This window comes from Miscanthus floridulus, chromosome 18, assembly GCF_019320115.1.
Source record: "Miscanthus floridulus cultivar M001 chromosome 18, ASM1932011v1, whole genome shotgun sequence".
In the NCBI taxonomy this organism is placed as follows: Eukaryota; Viridiplantae; Streptophyta; class Magnoliopsida; order Poales; family Poaceae; genus Miscanthus; species Miscanthus floridulus.
The window spans coordinates 1,198,008-1,208,512 of NC_089597.1; the positions used below are offsets into that span (position 1 = coordinate 1,198,008).

General features: G+C 49.0%; 1 protein-coding gene across 2 annotated transcripts; it reads left to right on the top strand.

The window, feature by feature from the left end:
* The first annotated feature begins 3,855 nt into the window (after positions 1–3,855).
* Positions 3,856–7,297, top strand: LOC136523031 (endochitinase A-like). Of its 2 annotated transcripts, XM_066516813.1 has the most exons (4): positions 3,856–4,317; positions 4,920–6,384; positions 6,850–6,933; positions 7,043–7,297. In XM_066516813.1, the coding sequence occupies exons 1-4, from the start codon at positions 3,901–3,903 to the stop codon at positions 7,096–7,098; spliced, it is 2,022 nt and encodes a 673-aa protein (XP_066372910.1). In that variant the 5' UTR covers positions 3,856–3,900; the 3' UTR covers positions 7,099–7,297. The 2 variants fall into 2 exon arrangements, with proteins under 2 accessions (XP_066372910.1, XP_066372909.1); XM_066516812.1 differs by having other exon boundaries at positions 6,850–7,297.
* The last annotated feature ends 3,208 nt before the right edge of the window (positions 7,298–10,505 follow it).

The following is a 10,505-nucleotide window of genomic DNA, read 5'->3' on the forward strand; positions in this document are numbered from 1 at the left end:
TACTCTAGAAAAGTGTGGCCTTATTTTTTGAAAAGTAAAGATGATACTTTTGCTGCTTTTAAAGAGTGGAAAGTTATGATAGAAAGGCAAACTGAAAAGAAGGTAAAATTGCTTCGTACTGACAATGGCGGTGAATTCTATTCGGATGCTTTTAATGATTACTGCAGGGAAGAAGGCATTGTTAGGCACCACACCATTCCGTACACTCCTCAGCAGAATGGTGTGGCTGAGCGCATGAACCGAACGATCATCTCGAGGGCTCGTTGCATGTTATCCAATGCTCATATGAACAGGCGTTTTTGGGCTGAGGCTGCTAACACTGCCTGTTACTTGATCAATCGGTCACCTTCTATCCCACTTAATAAGAAAACTCCCATTGAGGTATGGTCTGGTATGCCTGCTGATTATTCACAGTTGAGAGTTTTCGGTTACACTGCTTATGCTCATGTTGATAATGGAAAGCTAGAACCTAGAGCCATTAAGTGTCTGTTTCTTGGCTATGGTTCTGGAGTTAAAGGATATAAGTTATGAAATCCTGAAACTAAAACAACTTTCATAAGCAGGAGCGTTGTTTTCAATGAATCTGTTATGTTTAATGACAGCTTGTCCACAGATGTTTCACTAGTTGGTTCTGATGAGGAGCAGGAACATGTTAGCGTGAAGGTGGAGCACGTAGATGATCAGGAAACTAAAATTGTTGATAACAATATTCATGATATTGTTCAGCACTCACCTCCTGTTTTGCAGCCTCAAAATCAGTCTATTGCAGATCGCAGAACAAAGAGGAGTTGTGGACCTCGTCCACATTTAATTGAGGAATGTGATATTGTTCATTATGCCTTTAGTTGTGCTGAACAGGTTGAGAACATTCATGAGCCGGCTACGTACACTGAAGCTGTTGTTTCTAGTGACCGCAAGAAGTGGATTTCTGCTATGCAAGAAGAGATGCAGTCACTTGAGAAAAATGGCACATGGGATGTTGTGCGCTTGCCTAAACATAAGAAGGCCGTTCGTTGCAAATGAATCTTCAAGAGAAAGGAAGGTTTGTCTCCTAGTGAGCCTCCAAGATTTAAGGCAAGGTTAGTAGCAAAAGGTTTTAGTCAGATTCCTGGTGTTGATTATAATGATGTGTTCTCTCCAGTTGTAAAGCATAGTTCAATTCGTACATTTTTCGGTATTGTTGCTATGCGAGATCTTGAGCTTGAGCAGTTAGATGTAAAGACTGCGTTTCTTCATAGAGAGCTAGAGGAGGAGATATACATGGACCAGCCAGAAAGGTTCATAGTACCTGGTAAGGAGGATCATGTTTGCAAATTAAAGAGGTCCTTATATGGTTTAAAACAGTCTCCTCGTCAATGGTATAAAAGGTTCGATTCTTTTATGATGTCACATGGTTTTAAGAGGTCTAAATTTGATAGCTGTGTGTACATTAAATTTGTTGATGGATCGTCTATATACTTGCTGTTATATGTTGATGATATGTTAATTGCTGCCAAGAGCAAGAAAGAAATCACTACATTGAAGAAATTGTTGAGTAGTGAGTTTGAGATGAAGGATCTTGGTGCTGCTAAGAAGATTCTAGGTATAGAAATTACAAGAGACAGAAATTCTGGTTTGTTATTTCTTAGTCAGCAAAGTTACATTAAGAAAGTTCTTCATCGTTTCAACATGCATGATGCAAAGTCTGTTAGTACTCCTATTGCTCCTCATTTCAAATTATCAGCTTTACAATGTGCTAGTACGGATGAGGATTTTGAGTACATGTCAAGAGTTCCATATTCTAGTGCTATTGGTTCTTTGATGTATGCCATGGTTTGCTCTCGTCCTGATTTATCATATGCTATGAGTTTGGTTAGTAGATACATGGCTAATCCTGGTAAAGAACATTGGAAGGCTGTTCAGTGGATTTTCAGGTACCTTCGTGGTACAACAAATGCCTGTTTAAAGTTTGGCAGGACTGATAAGGGACTCACTGGCTACGTGGATTCAAATTTTGCTGCTGATTTGGATAAGAGGAGATCTCTCACAGGTTATGTGTTTACTATTGGTGGTTGTGCTGTGAGTTGGAGGGCAACATTACAGCCCGTTGTTGCCCTGTCTACCACTGAAGTAGAATACATGGCTATTGCTGAAGCATGTAAAGAATCAGTTTGGTTGAAAGGTTTGTTTGCTGAGCTTTGTGGAGATGATTCTTGCATTAATTTATTTTGTGAAAGTCAAAGTGCTATATGTCTCACTAAAGATCAGATGTTCCATGAGAGAATGAAGCACATTGATGTCAAATACCATTATGTTCGCGATGTGGTCGCGCAAGGTAAGCTGAAGGTATGCAAGATAAGCACACATGATAATCCTGCTGATATGTTGACAAAGCCAGTTCCTGTTGCTAAGTTTGAGCTTTGCTCAAGCTTAGTTGGTATAACTGTTTAGCCCAAGAGGCTATTTGGCATCGGAAGTATTTCTTTGTTGTTTTAGGGTGAAGGTTCGTTTTATGCTACAAGAAGGAATTTGTCTCAAGGTGGAGTTTGTTGAGCTATGATCCAAATTCAAGTTTGGGCCGAAGCAAAGTGGCCCATTAGCGTTAAGAGGGACTACATCATCTATTAGTTCCATATTGCTAATAGACGAGGGTGTGGGGTTTTTTCTTCCTATATATACGGACCACCTCCCTCATAGGCATCATAGACTTGTATACGGGAAGGCCCTTAGGTTAGGGTATCCCAAGTTGTAAATCTCCGGCGTTTGTAACCTCACCCGATATAGTGAAGTTTTGCTGGCTGGTGCCCGTGGTTTTTCCCTTCCACCTTGGGAGGGTTTTCCACGTTAAAATCTCGTGTCTCCTATGTTTGATCTACTGTTCTTCGTTGTTTATATTGCCTATCGTTTATAACAATATATATGCTCACAGTGTTGATCAATGACAATCTTACGCCATCCCACGACTTCATGAATGGTATACAAGGAAGCATCCCAATTTCTTGGAGAAGTTGCACATAAATGAAATGACTATTTGATATAAGAAAGATGAAACATATTATAAGTTATTACAAGTCAATAGTTTTTGGAACACATGTTGGGAATTCAGGTTTCCATTAATAAATATTGTCGTTTCACACAGGATTGGTCAGTTTCATTGTGAGATTGAATTTTTGACAGCCTGTCCCACCATATAGAGGATGATCATAAGCCCAACAAACCATCCCAAATGTAGCTCATAGACCTAGTTTTTGTGAGCCGCTGACTTCGATTGGAATCAACGGTGGAGATTGATCCTTGGAAAGAATAAAAATCACAAACCCTAGCCTCCATTGTTTCATCTGCTGGAGAGAGAGATCCACTATATATCCGCTATTTGTTACCTTGACCTATACTCACAATTTGTGTTTATCTGAGCTAGAACAACTCGTATCCATCCAACGATCATACGAAATTTGAATCCAAGGCATATTGAATCCCATTGCAGCCCAAGGTACGTTTGCTAGTCCATATTCAAATTCAAAATTTTATTATATATCATATGTACGGACAAAACTGGCAACTGACATCCACTTCCACCGTGCTGCTTCGGCCCACCCGCTTGGCACCAACACGAACGGCCCACCAAACGAAACTGCCGATCCACCGCGCGCGCGTGCGCGCCACACGTCAACCAAAGTCCAAGAGACCAAGACGCGCTCGTCATGTTCCGCCCGGCCCTGCCGTGCCGCGCCAACCGTGCCGTGCCCGACTGCCCCCACGACCGCGTCCAACTCCAAGCACAAAGCCCACCACCCCCGTGTCACGTCGTCGCACACGTAGCCGCGCGAGCGCGGAGCGCCCCTAGCTCACCATCATCGACGCCAGCAAAAGCAACCGCGCGCGCACGACGACATCACGCGATATCGAAGGCAGCGACTAGCTATGTCGTCGCGAGCTCCAGCAGCGACGACGACCATGCTGCGCGCGAGGGAGACCGCGGGCGCTGCGGGCACGGACCACCTGTGGGGGAAGGCGGCCGAGCTGGAGCGGGACTTCGCCGGGTACAAGCGCCGCCTCGCCGAGAGGAGGGCGCATGCCGTCGCCGAGGTCGCCGGTCGCGCCGGTGGCGGCGAGGAGGGCGTCGGGGATGCGGCCGGGAGGGGGAGAAGGTACGAGGAGTACGTGAGGAGGAGGGACGAGCGGCTGCGCCAGGAGTGGCGCGCGCGCATGGAGCGCAAGGAGGCCGAGGTGCAGGCGCTCTGGGCGCGCCTCGACCGCACCGGCTCGCGAGGCAGCCGGCGTCGCGGCGGTGACCATGACGGCGGCGAGCTCGCGGCAGCCGCCAGTCACGCCAGAGAGGTAAGCTCTCGAAAATGCGTTCAAACGCCTCTTTCTTTGGCTTCCTTCCTTACAGTTACAGGTCGCATGGAATCATTTTCCAATCATACGGTGCCCTTTTCTTGCATTTCTTGTGGCAATTTTTGTTCCGATGATTCTTCAAATCAAATGGTCTTTTGCCGTTTAGACAAGTTGTAGTCTTTGCTCGAGAATATTTGTTCTGTATACCTTTTGGAAGATGCAACTTAACAACTATCACGTTTCTTCCCGCTGCTTAATCCTAGCGCTGTAGGCATACTTTTGTGCCTTTCTTGTGATCCGTTAGTTGTTTAATTAGTTGAACTATCGTACTAACACAGAGCTTTTGGCGAAGAGGCTCAGCTTGTTCCACGCCATCTACGTCTTTTAGTTGATCTATGGCCATCCAGTGAAAACTTAGCAAACAGCTAGCACACAGTAGTTACTTTCATCCGTAATTAATTTGTATCTTATGACCATAAAAATTGTGATCGCGGTATAATCATTCCGCACAGATTCATACGGATTCTAGAAAACTTAGTTTGTTTTTTGAAGTGTCGATCGAGTGCTAAAAAAAATTTACTGCCTAAAACAACTCTTTTCAGGATCAAGTTAGGCCGCCGCAGAAGCCCGGGAATTTGGTGGTGAAAGTGAAGCCATCCACCCCTGTCACGCCACGGGGCGGCAACCCGAGTCACCCGCCGGCCGCGAAGCTGGCACGGCCCCGGACCAGTGTGCCATCGTCGCTGGCGGCAGGCAGCCCGAGCCCGAGGCTGTCCACCCCCGACCCCAGGCGGCGTCCGTCGTCGCACCTGCACCGGGGGCAGCCGCAGGCGCAGGCGCAACTACTCGCCACGCCACGGAAGGAGAATAACAGGCTGCCGCCGCCGCCGTCCGCCGCGCTGGCCGCGGCGGCATCACCGGCCACGCCTAGACCGAGGACGTCGACGATGCTGTCACGGAGCAGGAGCATGTTCAAGGACCGCGGCTCCTCCTCCGTCGCCGTCAGCGGTGAGAGTCCCAGGCCGTCACGGTTCCTGCCCCCTCGGTCGACCTACGACGGTGCAAGCAGCAACCTCAAAGAACCGACTCCGTCCCCGCGAGCCGACGACGCCATAGCCCTGGTGCGGAGCAGTTCCTGTTCCAGGGAGCAGACAGTTGTCGCTGATCGTAGGAAGGCATCTGCCGTCGTTCCCGAGCCGTTTCTTGTTAAAAGATCAGGCAACGACATCGAGCCCACGTCAGCGCCTCTGGTGGCTTCGAAGGAGAGGGACCTACCTTGTATCAGCGAGATTACTCCAGCCGGTTGTGGAAATGCTGACAACAAAAGCATCCAACAAGAATATGTCGATCAATCTTCAGAAAAGTTCGGGAGTGAAGAGATTACCGGAGACTCTGACACCGAGCCGAGCTACGTGTACATCAAGAAGGACAGTGATGAGCAAACTCCGAGGCCTCCTCAGGCATCGGATGGTGTCGGGACATGTCCAGGGCCTGAGCCACGATCTGACACTGACAATAAGGAGGACAGCGACAATGTCGAGGACACCATGGAATCAACTGGCAGCAATGAGGTCGCCGGAGAAACCCCAGCAGCTGATGCAGAAGAAGAGTTCCGAAGGGAGAGCTCTGAATCTCTGTACTCAAACGTTCAGTCTTCCTTCTCCCCAAGATCTGAGCTCGACACATCGGCCACCGGCTCCCCGCTCCCCAGCGCCACTGAGCAATCGCCGGAGTCCAACACTTCGCCATGGACAGGGAAGAAGAGCAGAGAAGTGGAAGATGCCCTGAAGCGACCACCAACTCCGACCACCCCGAGGAGCAGTGTGCAGTCACCGATGGATGCCGTCAACGGGCTCAAGCGGCTGCTGACCTTCGGCAAGAGAAACGGCAAGGCCAGTGACGCGGTGGCAGCTGTTGAGCGCGCCCCGCATTCCGTGGCACCTGCTCCTCCGGCGACAGCGGGTGATGATGGCAGCGTCAGCGGAGAGTGCCCGGCAGGCGGTTCGGCCAAGCTGACAGTGGACTCATCAGATGATCTGGACAACAGTTATGTCATCTCTCCACACGGTAATTCTTCTACCCTGTCTGGTAGGCAAACAGCTTTTGGCCTAAAACAGCTGTGGCTTTTGATCCCTTTAATTGGTTTTTGGCTTTTGCAAAAGCAAAAGCATGTTCAAAAGCCCAACCAAAGGGGGCCAAAGAAGCACTGTGCATAACACATTCAGATGTTGTTTGTCTGAACAAGTGATCCTCTGCATTAGGATAGTAACTGAATATTTTCCATGGTTAAACATTGTTACTCCTCAGAGAGTAACTGAATAACTGGACGGCATACTTACCAGATACCCACCACTGCACATAAACACTAGGTTGCCAATTTTTCTATTCCATTTGGTGATACACTTCTATAAGAAACCAGGAATGCCTGTATGTGTTCCAAACTAGGAACACAGGGTAGGAGATTCTGATGCTCCCATTTGTCAGATTTTTTCAGGCAACAAATTGAAGCTTATGTATTGTAATGTTGTGCAGTTGGGTCCTTGCAAAGCGTTGGGCCATCTTACCCTGCGAGTTCTGAACTGAAGGAACCAGTTCTGCACGCGAAATCACCAAGAGGTTCCTCCTTCATGATTTTGGCATGCATCCATCATAAGCACGTGAACAGAGCTAGTTATTTCACTGACACCCTAACTGTGCCCTCTTTTTTTTTTTTTTGGGATCTCAGTGCATCGATCGTTCTTCTCGTTTTCATCGTTCAAGTCTAGAGCAAATCGAAGCTGAATACTAGCTACGCAGCTGCTGTGCATTTCAGATTCAAGGGTTTTTGTTGCTATACATTTCGGATCAAAAACTTCCTGGATCACGTGATACGGCAATCAGTGATGTTTGGAATTTATTCGTTTACAGCTCGGCTGACGACAAAATAATTGGTCCTAAGCCTGGATACTGTGCCAAGTCTAAACTTTGATTCCATGATACTTCAACAAGATACATAAGTACCCCTTTCATGAACAAGAAATGTCATTTTGAACATTTGGTTTTGCTGAACTTTTGGAAATTGACTACCAATTACTTCAAAGTATTATATTAAACCCATAAAGTTGTGTGTATAGATTTTCTTATAACCTAGTTTTATAATATAGCGTTAATTACGAGGAAGGTCCATACGAGAGGGTTTTAATTAGGTTCATGATGAACTTCGAAAGTGGATTTTTAGATCATAAACTTTTTAATTTACGTCACTTAGGTTGATACCTCTCTACGTGGGCTTCACCTTCACATGCTTACTTGGCTGGTTCCGTGGAGCAGCTGTTGCCTGATGCATTTAGTCAACATTAAGACTATCTCCAACAAGATCACTCAAAATACACCACCTTTGGGTCATGCACAGTGAAAGCATTCCCACCCAAAACCTACCTTTTTCCAACAGTGAAGAGAACGCAAATCCCCTCCCCGTAGACCTCGGCGAACCGGCGCACGGCGCCATGCATGGGGAAGGAGCCTACGCTGGCCATGGGAAGAGCTCGCACCCGGCAAGGGGAAGGAGCTCGAGCGCCGCCGAACATGGGGAAGGAGCTCGCGCCGCCGCTGGGAAGGACCCCGCGCGGCGCCGGGAAGGAGCCGAACCTACGCGCGCCGCCGGGAAGGAGAGAAGTCGTACCCGTGCGCGCCGCCGGGAAGAAGCAGCGGCCGGTGAGAGGGCAGAGGCCCGCACGCCGCCGGGGAGGGGAGGAGCCGGACCTTGCGTAGCTGGATCTGGGACCTCGCGCGGCCGGTGAGGGAGCAGCGGCCGGTGATGGGGCGGCAGAGCTCGGGCGCCCGCCTGCCAACCCGCGCGACCTTCCCTTCCTGGCACGCCGGCTGGAGATGCGTCGTGGATAGAGAACGACCCTTTTTTGGGTTCCCTCTCTCTTCGTAGGCAAAATAGGTAGCTGCTTTGCGTAGTCTGTTGGAGGCATTTTTTCTACTGTGCATCATGCATTTTGGGTATGGATATCCTTGTGCATAGGCTGTTGGAGACAGTCTAATGCTAGGCCACGTCCGTCCGCACCTATCCGGATGCTGTCTTATTGGGCTGCGTAGCGGAGAGGCCCAGCAGGCATGCTCTTCCCCATTCACACTCGCATCCGGCTGGGCATCACTGCGCATCAGACTGCCGCACTCCGCCCCGCCGTGCCCCCTTCCCCCACCGTGTGCTCATCCTTGCGCACGCTGTGCCCTTTTCCCTACCGCGCCGCACCCCATCGTCGCCAGCGCCGTGCCACCATCTCGCGCCTCGCCCCTATCCACCGGCGCGCCCCCATCCACCTCGCACATCACGGCCATGGCGGGCACCACGCCACCACCACCCCAGCGCAACCAGGAGGAGGTCGTCGCCGGTCCGAACTTTGTCTCCTGCAGCCGACTGAAGACACGGCAAGAAGAGGAGGCCAGCGCATGCTGGGCCGTTTGCTCTCAACGTCCCCCTTGGACCCGAGCTTACTAGTTAATGCAATCCCCAAGGTAGGGCATGGCCGCCGGCGACGCCGTATTTCAAGTGTTTCAGGCGTTTCAGACTCATGTTTCAAGTGTTTCATATGAATATTGCAAAAGTCGATCTGGGATGTTGCATATGTTGCAATGGCAATATACGCATGTTGCAAATCTATGTTCAAGTGTTTCATGTTTGTTTCAAATGTTTTATCTGGATATTTTAAAAGTTGATCTAGTGTTGCAAATGTTGCATTGGTTATACACGCATATTTTAAACGGATGTTTCAAGTGTTTTATTTGTTTTCATACGTAGGTTTCAAATGTTTCATCTAGATGTTTCAAAGGTAGATCTTGTGTTACATGCCGCTGTCCGCCTGGTGGTGGTGGCGAGCTGCCATGGTTCACTGCCGGCGCCTGAGGCCTACAGACGTCCTCTGCGGCGCGCAACCGAAGGCGGGGCAGGTGGGCACGAGTCGCGGTTCCACCGTGCGGACATGGGATAGGCGCGGGGCGCGGACCGCGGTTCCAGACGCTGACGCTGGTTGGGAACGGGACGGAGTGCGTGGGATGTGATGCGGGCATAGGAGTTGCGTCCGGATACGGGCTTGGTACTAGACGTCCGGACGCTAGCCTTAGCCAAACCGTTGTGGACGACACCAGCTTTGCGTTGCTTCTCCTTGTTCGTGCACAGCAACGCCAGGACCAAGTAATAGCGGTGTTCAGATTGCTCAGCAGCCACCAGCCACACCCAGCCGTCGTGGCCCCTTCGGCCCCCGCGCGGATGACCCGACAATGGCACTGCGGACGCACGTCATCGAACTAGAGGCCGAGCGCCAGCAGTCCCACTTCCCATGTTGCATCAGGATGGCGAAGACGCCGAAGGAGTCAGAAAAGCAGCAACATAACAAAATGCTGCTGACAAAACCCAAGAAGCATTTTCTCAAACACCTCACTAGAGCTATTATTGGAGCTTCGCCACTTGTCACGATCACATTGTCATGTGTCAGCATGTGTTCATGCTCTATCCTTGTCTCCACCGGTAAATATGATAAGTTCGAAAATGTGGAGAAAGCTGCTCAAACAATATTTTTCTCAAACACTGTTCGCTCGGCTTATAAGCCCTGGTAAATATGATAAGTCTGATACACCCTGTTCGCTCGGCTTATAAGCCGTATTTTTTCAGCCAGCAAACAATATTTTTCTCAAACAACAAATCAGCCAACCAAGCGAACAGGGCAATCTTCATTGGTAAACCACAATATAGGGGCATCTGGGGATCTTTGAGGCGCTGCTAATCAAACCAAAGGTTTAGAAAATACTCCATAATGTTGTGAAACGATACCTATCCGTGAACGGACGTCTACAGACGAACATGTGTCTCTTCACAAGTGATCTCATCCATCAAACACAGGATTAATGGATAGGATTAGACAGTTAGTTGTAGTCCCAAAGGGCACGTCTTTTGAGAACAGTCGTGTCTCTTCGTGACATCCCTTCACTTGTATAAATATATTTTAGAGATCAATGAAAGGAATAGTTCTTCCACATCTTGTTCATTTACGTTCACTTCTAACACGTTATCAGCAGTTTGCTCTACGAGATGAAGAACAAGAGGCACAACTGCCTTACCGGCGACGTTTGCACTGAGTTCGGCCACAGAAGAACGAGTACAGCAGTACACAGACGATAGATGGCAAGATGTTGTTCTTTGTAGC